We start from the raw sequence: 15,165 nt of genomic DNA, 5'->3' as shown, positions 1-15,165 counted from the left end.
GTGTTATATGTCCTGCGAGAAACAGATTTAACCATGCCCAGGGCCGGAAATAAAGGACAAGTATTTGTTTTACAACGTTGCGCGAGACAAGGCGGTGAGACATCATTTAAAACAAGCCCACGGACATCTAACCTAGCAGTTGTTGGATTGCTTTTGGCAGACACGCTTCATGTGCTCCCAGCTCTTAAAACACGCAGCTCGCCAGCAGCAGAAAGCCAGTAGATGATCCGACTGCTTCACCTTAGCGTGCAATCAGCCACCCTAGCCCCCCAAACCACAATCACAATGCGAGCGGCAGAGACACAAAGTGGCAAAAGGACAGCTGCTGTACAGGCTTTGAAAAGATTGGACAGCGAGACAAGCAGAACAGGCAGGCTCGCCAGCAGCAGGATGACAGCAGATGATCCGACGGCATCTCCTTAGCGTGCATTCAGCAGCACCCCCTTCACAACACGAGCAACATTATACGTCCTGCGAGAAAGAGATGTAAACACGCCCGTGGCCGGAAATAAAGGGCAAGTATTGTTTAAGTTTTAAAGTAAATGTGAAAATAATGCATATGTAACAATTCCTATGAAAATAATCTCTTTAAATTGTCCGGTAAACCAAACCCAGGGGTGGGCGAGCGAAGCGAGCAGGGGGCAGAGCCCCCTAGTATTAAACATTAATCCGAATTTATATAATTAATAATTAGTAGTATTAGAGGTATTAAATATATAGAACACTTGTGTGCAAACCAAAGAAAGGAGATGTAATTCAGATTTATTAATGGGCAAGTAATGAAAGATCTCATTAGTCGTAACATACCAAAATAGGATGTCCACCTTCTCAAAGAATAGAATCATAATCTCAAGACAGTAGCACTTTTCAGTACTTAAACTCACTTACCTTGTGGGCAGATACTGAAGTTTGTATTATATTACTGTAAAATATTCCAAAACATACGTAAACACACATAATACACAATTATTTTTCAGGGAGCTGCCATTTTTACTAATTTCTACTTTTCTCTGCTCTTTTCCCCATTTCCTGTGGTGGCGTTTCAGGCAACCTGTGATGTTTGAATGAAGGTAAGTATCCCAGCTGTCCACAGGACCCACTGCATTAAATCCTCTGTGACAAAGCCTGGAAACAATGAGGATTGACTTAAGAACATTTATGTCAAGTAGAATGCCCAGTGGGGGCTGGGTGGTCTTTTGGCCTTAGAACTGCAGATTGTGTCATGTCTCTCCAGCTCAACTTGAATTTTTTTTTCTGTCCTTCCAGTCCTCTATGGACTCTACTTTTCTACTAATTAGATATACAGTGGTGTGAAAAACTATTTGCCCCCTTCCTGATTTCTTATTCTTTTGCATGTTTGTCACACAAAATGTTTCTGATCATCAAACACATTTAACCATTAGTCAAATATAACACAAGTAAACACAAAATGCAGTTTGTAAATGGTGGTTTTTATTATTTAGGGAGAAAAAAAAATCCAAACCTACATGGCCCTGTGTGAAAAAGTAATTGCCCCCTGAACCTAATAACTGGTTGGGCCACCCTTAGCAGCAATAACTGCAATCAAGCATTTGCGATAACTTGCAATGAGTCTTTTACAGCGCTCTGGAGGAATTTTGGCCCACTCATCTTTGCAAAATTGTTGTAATTCAGCTTTATTTGAGGGTTTTCTAGCATGAACCGCCTTTTTAAGGTCATGCCATAGCATCTCAATTGGATTCAGGTCAGGACTTTGACTAGGCCACTCCAAAGTCTTCATTTTGTTTTTCTTCAGCCATTCAGAGGTGGATTTGCTGGTGTGTTTTGGGTCATTGTCCTGTTGCAGCACCCAAGATCGCTTCAGCTTGAGTTGACGAACAGATGGCCGGACATTCTCCTTCAGGATTTTTTGGTAGACAGTAGAATTCATGGTTCCATTTATCACAGCAAGCCTTCCAGGTCCTGAAGCAGCAAAACAACCCCAGACCGTCACACTACCACCACCATATTTTACTGTTGGTATGATGTTCTTTTTCTGAAATGCTGTGTTCCTTTTACGCCAGATGTAACGGGACATTTGCCTTCCAAAAAGTTCAATTTTTGTCTCATCAGTCCACAAGGTATTTTCCCAAAAGTCTTGGCAATCATTAAGATGTTTCTTAGCAAAATTGAGACGAGCCCTAATGTTCTTTTTGCTTAACAGTGGTTTGCGTCTTGGACATCTGCCATGCAGGCTGTTTTTGCCCAGTCTCTTTCTTATGGTGGAGTCGTGAACACTGACCTTAATTGAGGCAAGTGAGGCCTGCAGTTCTTTAGACGTTGTCCTGGGGCCTTTTGTGACCTCTCGGATGATTAGTCTCTGCGCTCTTGGGGTAATTTTGGTCGGACGGCCACTCCTGGGAAGGTTCACCACTGTTCCATGTTTTTGCCATTTGTGGATAATGGCTCTCACTGTGGTTCGCTGGAGTCCCAAAGCTTTAGAAATGGCTTTATAACCTTTACCAGACTGATAGATCTCAATAACTTCTGTTCTCATTTGTTCCTGAATTTCTTTGGATCTTGGCATGATGTCTAGCTTTTGAGGTGCTTTTAGTCTACTTCTCTGTGTCAGGAAGCTCCGATTTTAAGTGATTTCTTGATTGAAACAGGTGTGGCAGTAATCAGGCCTGGGGGTGGCTACGGAAATTGAACTCAGGTGTGATACACCACAGTTAGGTTATTTTTTAACAAGGGGGCAATTACTTTTTCACACAGGGCCATGTAGGTTTGGATTTTTTTTCTCCCTAAATAATAAAAACCATCATTTAAAAACTGCATTTTGTGTTTACTTGTGTTATATTTGACTAATGGTTTAAATGTGTTTGATGATCAGAAACATTTTGTGTGACAAACATGCAAAAGAATAAGAAATCAGGAAGGGGGCAAATAGTTTTTCACACCACTGTATCTGTGTTATGTAATCTCATATTGGTTTGTTTTTTATTACTTATCCTTTATTATTCTTACCTAATTTAAATTTGTTTTTCTTTTCATCTTGTAATATACTTTGAGCTACATCATGTGCATGAAAATAAGCTACAGAAATAAATGTTAAAGTTATAAAGACAACCCTGGCACTTGAGAACCATACAACTGCTGACCTGCTTGATAGTTGAAAAACATCCTCCATAACCTTCCACTCTACAAATTCTGACAGCAGCTGGTGAAGAAATCACCTGAAGTATAGAGAGTGCTTCAGTTAAGAAAGAGGCAGAGAAAAACAGGAATAATATGTCAGCTAGGGTTGCCAACTTGTTTCTTGTTTTATGGAAACGTTCTGTATTTGAATTTGACATGTTTCATTTCTTGAGAAATCAGTACACAACAATATTTATTCTAGATTTTATACATGATTCCAACAGTATTAAAATAATCTGTAATACCCTTGTACAATCAATAGTTTTTCTTGATAAAACATGTAAAGGATGTTTGCTAAACAAACAAATCAAGGAGCAATATATGCTCTCTCTCCTCCACTCTGGTTCATATGCATCATGTTTGTTGCCAGATATGTAGACACCAATTGCTTAAGCCAGTTGGTGCTAGTGTGGGAGAGAATAGCTTCTGCTTCTAAATTGACTCCAAGTTCTCCTGCTAAACAAAGGCATTTATAGCATTTATGCCTAAAATATGAAATCCATTATCCATGGTTTGAATCTGTTACAGAAGGTTCCTACAAAGCACACTTTAAAGTGCGCTGGGGTGCATTTTCTGTTGCACATGGAAGTGTATGTGATGTCAAGCAGCTTGCGGCTGGAAAAAGGCACACTATTAACATGAGACAGAGCACCCAGTATACTGTACAATTCCTAGTGCCTCACACATCACCTGAAGCAGATATGGTAATGATGCATTGTTGATATTTTAAATATGCTAATTTGATTAATAATAAATATATAGAATATAGTAGTATTAACAACGTCTGAAACAAATGTACAATATAATTTGGTCAGAACTACATATACCCAAAATCCTTGTGAACATAAGGGCGATGTAATAATCATAGCTAATAGGAGAAATATCCATTTCATTTCTAACAAAGTTTTGTAACAAAATAGTATTCTACTACTCACGATCATCTTTAATATACAGAGGATACAAAAGTCCTTTCAATGATGAGATCCAGTTCATGTTTTAAAAGCCCTTTGCAGACCATAGCTTTTGGAGTATGTTGCAACCAAGAGGATATCAGAGTAATCCTACAGGAACAGCCAAACTTTATCCGAGCTCAATCTGAGACACTTTAATTAATATCAAGTGTATACTAAGTACTATTTGAGATTAGACTTGTTGTGATTGGTTGATTCTGAATGCAGCCACCTCCTTGAACATTAAAGATTGTGCACACTAATGCAACCTAGTTTTTGTATGATTTGTTTCCCTTTTTCAATAAACAGTTTGATTTATTTTGACTTGGAATAAGGTATGACAGGATTTCTCTTGGTTTCATATTTTTATCACACAAAACCCACAAATTTGGCAGGGGTGTGTAGACAAGTTATATCCACTGTAGGTGAGTGCAGCTGAGATGGCACATATTTACTACACAGTGGAGCACAATCTAAGCTAGAATAGTGTAGATTGTGCCCTAAAACTAAACCACAAAAGTTACTGACTTAAAAATTCCAGAAACGCCTTATATATCCACAGAAAAAGAAAAAAGTAAAGACAGATGTTGCTACAACAATGATAAGGAATGTACTTGCTGCTACTGAATATATTGCAACAATGTTTTAGGGGCTATTTTTTTGCTCTGAGGTTTTTTGGGGATGTCAAATGCAATTAATGCATTTAAAACATTATGGAATATCTGTAAACTGCACTTGCTGTTGGTGATACCGTTGCACCAATATTTGTATTGCTTTTTATGCTGTTAAACTGTTTCCATAAATGTTGGGAATAAATACTGCACAATCAACACTTTTTGGAAAACACAATAGGGAGTGGCATATTTGATTATTAATAAATACTTAAATCCCCAAACACCTTATTCATGCACCACCCCCCACAAATTTCCAACCCCCCACTGTAACGAAGGACATTTCTTATTTTTGTTTTGGAAAGTTGGCAACCCTAGTCCCATCTGATGTAGCCAGACAATCCCCCACACAGCCTTCTCTGTTAAAGAGTAAAGAGGTTTATTTCTATGAACCTGTCTGAGTAGCGTATGTCTTTTGTTTGGAGATTCAATTACTTGCTCTTTTCTGCATAGTTTCTACTTGATACTTTATTTCTGAAGATAAGAAATGTTCATATTTATAGTAAAAATCACAATTGCCAGGTGTCTACAAATACAGTATGCTTTGCTAGTCATACACAGTATAAAGTGGGTAAAATACTGGGAGAGGAGTTAAGAGTATTTTGTAGTATGCAAGTCTTTACTGATGTCTTCTGAAGGAATATAGCAAGCAAAGTAGTCAAGGAAAAAGAAATGGAAAGGAAATTTAAAAAAAGGCAATTTTTAAAAAAGACTATCCCTAGTTTATAGTCATGAACTAGCTACACCTTACTATGACACTTTTTTTGGTAATTAGAGAAACAAGACTGTATACCTTAGCCAAAATTAATAATATATAAACAAAACTGCAAAATACCTATAACATCTCTCAAGAACAACTTCTGCTGCATTAAATTAGATGCAAATCTCCTTTTTCTCTACATAATGCATCCTTCTTTGTTAAATTATAAATGATGTCTTACCATGCAGCATACAAAAAAAAAAAAAAAAAAACGAAAACCTTTGCCTCCAGTAAAACATTCAAAATACTTACATTTTCAGTAGTCGTGGCAACAAACAAATCTCCTGAACAACCACTGGGCCGGCAGCGCTTTGGTTGTACTGGAAGGCCAGCAGCAGGAGCGAATGATGTACGCTGGAAAATAAATATTTTTTATATATTTTAGAATATAAATTAAAAAAAAAAATTCAATAGAAATATAGGATTATCTATTAGAATATTTAGTTGTACACAAGTATTAACAAAAAAAAAAAAAATACTAAATTTAATAGCTTTAAACAGTGCAGCACAAACTAGGAGAAAAAAGAATATGCCAAGACTGTTTTGCCTGGAATCCATACAATGGATAGATTTTAATAAATCCTATACTCATCTCCCTAAACACAACCATGGTTATCCAAGATGTTAAGATGCAAAGATAATTTTCTACATGAACTTCGGCATACCCATATTATAAAGCCCAAAAAAATTAACATTTATTATTGCATTAACAATTGCAACAATTAAGGCAAAAGAGACGTTTATTTTAACAGGACAATTCAAAACTTTAAAAAGTTGTGTTAACAGATCCAATCCCTAGAACCTCCACAAAAAAATGACGCTATGCTGGTGCAAGCAAATAATCCTATCACTATCTGGAAACAATGCAAGAGAAATTAACACTTTTATAAGACTGAATCATTTTAATAATGTTAGGTGCCATGCTTACCCAATAGCTTTGTATATATACTACTTACTCTTCTATCACGTGGCCTTGGTTTTAAATGTTTAATGACGGATGTCTCCAAATCCTATTAAATTATAAAATTAGAACATTAGAACAACTGTGACAACGCTGCACTACTTGATAATTTATTCCAAAGACAGCATCAAAAAACATTGATCAAAATACAGTCTTGACATTTTAAAGTTGGACACATTTGTTTTACAACTAAAAACAAAACTTTTCAATAATTAAATCAAATAAAAACAAATGAGCTGTAATTCAAAACGAACCCATTTTCAAAGAACACGTATCCCCTGTTGGATATAGTTTGTGTTTTTTTTTTTTTTACTTTTTAAAAAAATACTACCTTTTTAAAAGAAACTAGATCCAAGCTTTTATTTCTCCTGATATGCTAATTAAGAATGCTTATTGGGGTGTGGGATACAAAATATCAAGGTACATTAAGAAACTAAGCAAACAAAAAGATCAACAGTTTTTTCAATTTCTCTAAATCTGTGGAAAGCCTTTTCCCATTTTTAACAATAATATGTCCACAAAAACCTGGTTTTATTACTATTTCTCTGCAGATTTAGCCTTAACATGATCTCACATAATTAATATTTTGCAAGTTTTAGTGAAAACAGCACAAAATATCACGAGAGAAATTCTAAAGCATGCATTATATTTTGTCCCATAATCCTGTTTCTTAAAAGAAACAAAAGGAATTTCCATTAAATATCGTGCAACACACTTCTGGCAAATATTTTGAATGTTTGTATTATCTCCATAGTACGTTATCAATATAAATTACTTTGTGCTGTACTTTATACACTAATTATCTCACTATTTAAAATTGCTCACTTTGAATAAGCAATGGAATAAAATAAAATGGAACTAGTACACCATCCTTAAAAAAACCTCTCCAGACATAAGCATACATGTGAAATGGTAAAGAATTCTTCACTCTATAACCCCTAAAGGGTAGGGGGTCTATAAAAACCATAAAGATACCTAGTATGATTAGCTAAATGTCAAATTTTAAAAGCAAAATCTTCTTGTACTGCTGTGACCTTTAACAGAACTTAAAACAAGAGATAAGTCAGAGCAAATTAATGAAGGAGATCCATGCTGTTAACAGCGATTAAGTTCACAAGGAAAAGCATCTGCAAATAAAACAAATTGTTTAAGACTCCAGTTAGTATAAAAAACTCTGATAATACCTCTTCTCTGCCAATGTATACCCTTAATGAAGGCCATGGTTTCACCCTACACTGTGTTTAAGGTGTTATTACACTTCAAATAAGTCACTGCTACAAGGTAACATTTTTTTCCATTCTTTAACCTTTAGTTTCTAATATATCTCAAGTGTGAAACTGTACGTGAAGACAAGGTCTTTCAAAGTGATACATTTGCCATTAGCAAAGCTTTTTACCTTTAATCCACTGGGGATATAGTTTAATACCTCAACTATGCTAAACATGCTACTTTAATAATGGACTTTACAGAAAAAAAAAAAAGACTGGGATCGTTCTCGAACACGTTCTTGCTACTAACAGTACTCTAAAGGAAAGGATAACATACAAATATTCCAAAAAAGACAAGGAAGTGGCTGTTAAACCAGAACATCTTCAACGGATTGACTGACTTTCAGAATATGAAGATGAAGGTATTCCTAAAATCTCCTAAAACTTTCCTCTAAAAGGGGCTGGGAAAGCCATGCTGCAGATTGCTTTAATAATGTACTACTCATAATGCACTACTTAAGGGCATGTTAGAAGCTGCATAAAATGCACACACACACGAAAAAAAGTTGTTCACTAATCTTGCACAATACTGACAAGTATTTGAACTAAGGATACAAAGTATGCTCTCCTTTGCTACACAGCACTAACTTATATGATCAAGCTATTTGTTTAAAAGTCACATCATGCTCTAATATTAAAAAAAAAAAAAATTGGATACAAAATCCAACTAACTGAACCCTTCTAGCATGAGTAAAATTGAATACTCTAATAAATCCACTGGCATGTCAAAACGTCTAAGTTCCTCTGTGCTTTATTCCCTTGGCAGGAACCAGTGATTTGTTAAATCCTGCTGTTCACTTTGTATAAAATTTTTAGTTTAGAACATTAGAACACTCTAGACTAGAACAGGCCACTCAGCCCAACAAAGCTCGCCAGTCCTATCCACTTATTTCTTCCAAAAAAACATTAAGTCGAGTTTTGAAAGTCCCTAAATTCTTACTGTCTACCACACTACTTGGTAGCTTATTCCAAGTGTCCATTGTTCTTTGTGTAAAGAAAAACTTCCTAATGTTTGTGTGAAATTTACCCTTAAGTTTCCAACTGTGTCCCTGTGTTCTTGATGAACTCATTTTAAAATAACAGGCTCGATCCACTGTACTAATTCCCTTCATAATTTTAAACACTTCAATCATGTCATTTCTTAATCTTCTTTTGTTTAAACTGTATAGGCTCAGCTCTTTTAATCTTTCCTCATAATTCAACCCCTGTAGCCCTGGAATCAGCCTAGTCACTCTTTTCTGGACCTTTTCAATACTGCTATGTCCTTTTTGAAGCCTGGAGACCAAAACTGCACACAGTACTCAAGATGAGGCCTCACCAGTGCATTATAAAAGGTTGAGCATAACCTCCTTGGACTTGTACTCCACACACCGTGCTATATAATCTAACATTCTGTTAGCCTTCTTAATGGCTTCTGAACACTGGTCGGGAAGTCGACAGCTTAGAGTTCACTATGACTCCTAAATCCTTCTCATAAAGGTGTACTCTCGATTTTTCCGACCGCCTATTGTGTATTCAGACCTAACATTTTTACTTCCTATGTGTAATACTTTACATTTACTGACATTAAAACTTCATCTGCCACAAATCTGCCAAAGCCTGTATGCTATCGAAGTCCTTCTGTAACGATATAACGGATTCCTAATTATCTGCTAATCCACCTATCTTGGTATCATCTGCAAGGGTTAAAATCACTTCAAGTGTTCTATTAAATTAATACCACATTATAGAACATATGATATGCAATATTATTTCCTTCCTTTGATATATTTAATCCTCCTATTCCTCCCCATTTCCTTAAGTAAATAAATATACCACTAAAAAAAGAGAAAAGTCCAACATTTTACTTAACGTTGAAATAAAAGCATTTTTTTGTAGAAAGTTTATATCATAAAGACTACAGTTGAATACACGGATTTGTCCATCCCTGGTCAATCTGCAGGTTTCACCAAATCCCTAAAAATCTTAATGTTAATTGTAATGTCTAATTCTAACATATTAATTTTTAACCTGTTAAATGTAATCAAACAGATAATAAAAACAGTGTATATGGTTATGTGATTAACAATATTGGTTTATATTTATTACTTACTTATTAACTAGTTAAGCCTTTAAATTAAGGCAGATGATACAATCTTTCTCCAAAACATTGCTTGAGAAAATCTAAGGGAGAGAAGCACTACAGCTTTTTATATAATTTGGAGGTTATGTCTAACCTATAAAGGCTCTATATAGTCTTTTGCTGTAAACACCAACCAGTACTCTCATATTTTGCAAAGTATACGTTTAAAGCACTGAACATATATTAATATTCTGCAGATTGCATTTTAGAGCAACCATAACAAACCCAAAATGTTGATTCACAAATTATATTCTTTTACATTTTGTAAGCATACTTCAGGTTGCATTAGCTAGTAAAGTCTTCAGAAGCAGATCAGACCCAAGCAAGAACTCCTCAAATATTCATCATGCATGTCTTCCTTTTGAAAACATTGTGGTTTCCCTGTTAATCACAACAATAATGGACAAAGACTTGCTAAATCCTTCTGTATAATGAAGCCCAATACCAGATTACATACTGTAATCTAAAATGTGTATTATTACATATGTAGTTTTACGGTAGTGATCCATATGATCACACTACACCAATATTAAAAGGTAATTACCTAATATAGACTTTCTAGACTGTTATGTTTTACTTCATTTAAAAAAAAAAAAAACGACTTTTTTTTTTAATTTTTAACCAGGTACTGGCATATAACAGTCTGAAAGTCTTGGTGCCGAACTCAAGAGTTTCAGGAGTAACCAAAAAATGAATCCTCTGATTTCAGACGAATCTCAGCACTGCATTTTCCATTAACAAAATCTCAAATACATACACAAAACAGTCAATTTTTGAAATTCTAAAAGACCAATACACTTTCTGTAACAGCTGGAAGACTACTTACAGTCACAAAATGCTGGTTAAAAAGTACTCTAATATTGTTAACAATAAATGTTATTTTTAAAATTAATTATTTGCTTTAAAAGGCTATTCCTTTACTTAAAAATACATTTTGAACTCCACATCTACAAATCTTGGGAGAACAATGACTGTAAATAAATGCCATCTGAATGAAAAGTATGCCGAAAGTGAAAAAGGCAACTATACATTTTAAAACATTTAAAGTTGAATAATTACATAAAAGTTACTTGGAAAACAAAAAATAAAATAACCTTACCAGGTCATCATCAGTGCGGTCATAACTAATATCAGAATGAAACAATGTTGAATTGCAGGACTCATCAATAACTGATAATCTAGAAAGAAACACAAACAACTAGTACTAATATACATTATATAAACAAACACCAGTCAACACTGAGAAGTCTGTTTTTTGACAAAGAAAGCAAGAACAAATGAATAAGCAAAAACTAATTTCTCGTGTTATTTTACGAAATTCAACTTAACTAGTCAAAAGCTTGTGTGGTGTAACACTAATTATTGTTTTATTACAGGATTCAATACAGTAATTATTCTTTTCATATCTCACAAAGCCAAACTGTAAGCTTGTAACAGCAAAATGAACTTATACTGTAGCATCATGTCTACTGTTACACAATGGACACTAACTGAAGCTGGGTCGATTGTGCTTCTAGGTATGGAAGTAACAAATACATCAGGTATGCCAAGATACGACTTGGATGAGCTAAAAAGCAAGAACCCATGACCATAAAACCTGAATGCAGAGAACCTTCTTAAATTCTCCATTTTCATCCTTCTTTTCTGTTTGTATAAGAGGCATCCTCTGCTCTCAGTGTTGAGATCACGCTTTACATCCAGGTGTAAGTCAGAAACTACTGAAGTACAATGCTGTGAGAAAATATTTACCTCCTCCCAATATTCACAGTTAAATAAAATCAATCTTTTCAACTAAATAGTACAGCACCCTCAGAAAGTATTCAGACTTTTTACACATACTGCAGCCTTATTTTTAACTATTTTATTTAGAATAATGCAGCAAAAACAAGATTTTAGAAATGTTTGCAAATTTATAAAAAAATAAATGAAATCTCATACTGACAAGTGTTCACACAGTAATAGTTAAAAAACCTTTTTTCAAGGATTCCAGTGTAGATTCCTCTTGGGTCTGATGTGATAAGCTTCATGCAAATAGATTTTGGTACTTTTATCCATTCTTCTCTGCAGATCTTCTCAAGCTCTGTTGGGTCAGATGGAGACCATCAGTGGACAGCTATATTCAGGTCTCTCCAAAGATGTGATTGGGTTCTAGTCTGGGCACTGGTCAAGTCCCTCAAGAATATACAGACTCGATCCTAAGCCACTCCTGTTTTGTCACTGCTTAGTCCTTTTAGAAAGTGAACCTTCAACCCAGTTCAAAGGCCAGACCACACTTAACAGGTTTTCAATAAGGATATGTCTGTACTTTGCTCCGTTTCACTCTCCTTCAACCCTGACTAGTCACTCAGTACCTGCCGCCGAAAAACAACCCCACAGAATGATACTGCACAGTCATGATTCACTGATGGAATGGTATGGTGTAGGTGATGAGAAGTACCTAGTTTAATGCAAACATGACCTTTAGAACTGAGGCCAAACAGCTCAGGACCAGAGAATCTGGCTTTTTCAAAGACCAACAAGGCTTTCATTTGTCATCTGGCTACTTAGCTATAAAGCCCAGGTTACTGAAGTGTTGCAGTGGTGATTGTCCTTCTGGAAGTTTCTCCCATCTCCACACAGGTTCTCTGGTGCTTAGCCAGAGAGACCATGATTTAACCACAATTGTTCAGTTTGGCCGGGCAGCCAAAAAAAAAAAAAAAACCAAAAAAAGTTGTGGCTGTTCCAATCATTCTTTTTAAGAATTATGGAGGCCAATGTGCTCTTTGGAACTTTCAATGCTGCAAATATTTTTTTGTAGACTTCCCCAGATCCATAGGCAATCTGCATGCAATTCCTTTTACCTCATGTGTTAGTTTTTGCTCTGATACACATTGTCAACTGTGGGACCTCGTATAGATAGGCATGTGCTCATGGCCAACCAATTAAGTTGATCATAGATGAACTCCAAACAGGGTGTAAAAACATCAATGATGTTCAGACTGGGATGCACATGAACCACATTTGAGGATACATAGCAAAGAGTCTGAATATTTGCATCAATGTGATATTTCAGTTTTGTTTTTTTTTTTTTAATGGATTTGCAAAAATGTATAAAATCTGTGTGTTCATTTTTTCATTCTCTGGTATTGAGTGCTGTTTGAGGAGGGAAAACTGAATTTAAACTATTTTAGTGAAAGGTTCTTAATACTTTCTAAAGGCACTGAATATATGCAATTGGTTTATAATTTTGGTCTGTCATAGAATCCCCAACTCAATTAGGTCTTAAATTGCAAATCATATCGGATTACCTTTATCCTTTTCCTAAAGCCACAATATTTTTTAAGAGACAGCAACTGAATCAGTGTAGATGCAAATGTAATTTATAATATTTTAGTGATATGTTTTACTTTACCTTTTGTTAGAAGGAAGAATTAAACCAATGCCACCTCTGTTGTTGAAGTTGGCGAGTAAAGATTTCTGTTCGTCATTAAGCAGGTCACTAGACTGTCCATCATACATAAGTATATCACAAATTAACTGCATTTGTCGTTTCTGAGTGATGGAAAGAACAGTTTATTTTCACAATATGCATATTATATGCTTAAGTTTATCAAGTTTCTATGCACACAAAAAAAAACAAACAATATAACACATTTACTTTATATAGTCAGAGTATACCTAATCCAAAGTGGGAAACTGAGCACCAACAGGACACAAGAAGTGGAAAATTCTTGCCCATGTGACATTCTGACCAATGTTGAGCATATTTAAATACAACATGAGCTGGTACTTACTGTTTATGACCAGTTTCTTCAATCACCCCTTTAATTTCAAATGGCCCTAAGCACCATTACACAAGTGAATGGATCCCCATTAAGTATCAAGTGCTGCAAAGTACCAACACACAAACAATGAGGGCATTGGCCACTGAAGACTGAACACTTCCTAACTGCTGCATGGGAAGGCGAGTGAGCAGAGTAATAACATCTGCAAGGCACATAAGCTCTGACACACTGTTTGAATCAGTTTGTTATCAGCCATCATCACTACCAGACCTATGTGCATTATTCACTGTGTTTTTTGCTTATTCTGTGTGTACAGTAACCTTTGAGTCAAAACACAGCATCACAACTGAAAGCTTGCTATTTTTTTTATTGTTGTGGTTTAATTGATAAAAATATTCTGCTGATACTACTGTGCACAAACTTCATTTTATGCACAAAATTAAAAATCTATATTTTATAAAATAATCTTCTGGGTATGTGTATAAATATGTACATGAAACAAATTTTGTGTTTAGACTTGGGTCCTATCCTGAGGATGTCATTAGTTACAGTATATGCAAATATTCCTGGTATGTTAGTATTTTGAAATTCTTCTGATCCCCAAGCATTTCAGAGAAGGGATACTCAACCTGTACTTATAATGTACTATAATGAATTTTTCCCAGTTATATAAAATGGGTAGTGACTCATCAGTTAGTTAAAATACAAGAAAAAAATAGCACACATTTGCTCTTAAGACAATGTATACTGAAAGATGATACACATATGGAACATCGTTCTTATAATAAAAGGTCACTCTCTCTCTCTCTCTCTCACACACACACACACATAATGGTTGCATGGGATAGCAGTACTAAAAAAGTACCGAACCACCAAATTTTTTAAATAATACTATTAACCAGCAGTATGTCACATTCAGTTCTAGCACCTTGCCTCTATTTCCCCCCTCCGCACCTGGTCTTCAAAACATTATCTATATATAAGCATGCTTAAGCTCAAAACAACATGACTAGTACACAAAAAATGGTGAATATTGTGCTCTTTTTGTTATTACAGAAAACTCTCTCTCTCTATTATAATGAAAAAATCCTGGAACGAGACATGACTTTTTCAGAGAGATACTTTCACTTCCCGGGAGACGAGACTGTCTCAAGAGATTTAACCACATCCGGGGCCAGAAATAAAAGACAAAGAGTGTAGATGACAAAGTAGAACGTCAAAAAGAATTCAAAAACATTGGTACGATTCACATGCAGAGCAGGTTAGAGATAATGGAAGTATTAGAATTCGAAAGTCTCAAAAAAAATGACAGTAAAGACCGCATTAGTGCTAACGAAAATTTTTAATCAGTGAAATAACAGAACAGCAAAAAGATTGAATATATTGTTCAGATTTAAACTAAGTCGGAGACTGTGGTGTTATGGGTCCACAGCTCTTGCAGCAAAAGCCGTTTTATTTAAATAAATAATCGCCGCGCTAACGGCTTAGCGAGAGGGCGTGGTGGCTGTAGCAA

The 15,165-nt window shown here is 35.4% G+C and overlaps 1 protein-coding gene across 7 annotated transcripts in view; it reads right to left on the bottom strand.

Moving 5' to 3' along the window:
- The window catches only part of si:ch1073-416j23.1 (rac GTPase-activating protein 1), a 118,276-nt gene that overhangs the window by 67,621 nt on the left and 35,490 nt on the right, over positions 1-15,165 (bottom strand). For all 7 annotated transcript variants that reach the window (XM_051931004.1, XM_051931007.1, XM_028806482.2 and 4 more), the window contains 4 exons: positions 13,280-13,419; positions 10,988-11,066; positions 6,494-6,547; positions 5,790-5,891 (listed from right to left, as the gene is read on the bottom strand). In XM_051931004.1, the coding sequence (XP_051786964.1) occupies positions 5,790-5,891; positions 6,494-6,547; positions 10,988-11,066; positions 13,280-13,419 (375 nt within the window). The remainder of the gene's footprint in view (positions 1-5,789; positions 5,892-6,493; positions 6,548-10,987; positions 11,067-13,279; positions 13,420-15,165) is intronic.

Source organism: Erpetoichthys calabaricus, chromosome 8 (assembly GCF_900747795.2).
Source record: "Erpetoichthys calabaricus chromosome 8, fErpCal1.3, whole genome shotgun sequence".
NCBI lineage: Eukaryota > Metazoa > Chordata > Cladistia > Polypteriformes > Polypteridae > Erpetoichthys > Erpetoichthys calabaricus.
The sequence above is the reverse complement of the archived record's forward strand: the minus strand, read 5'-3'. Positions and strand labels throughout refer to the sequence as shown.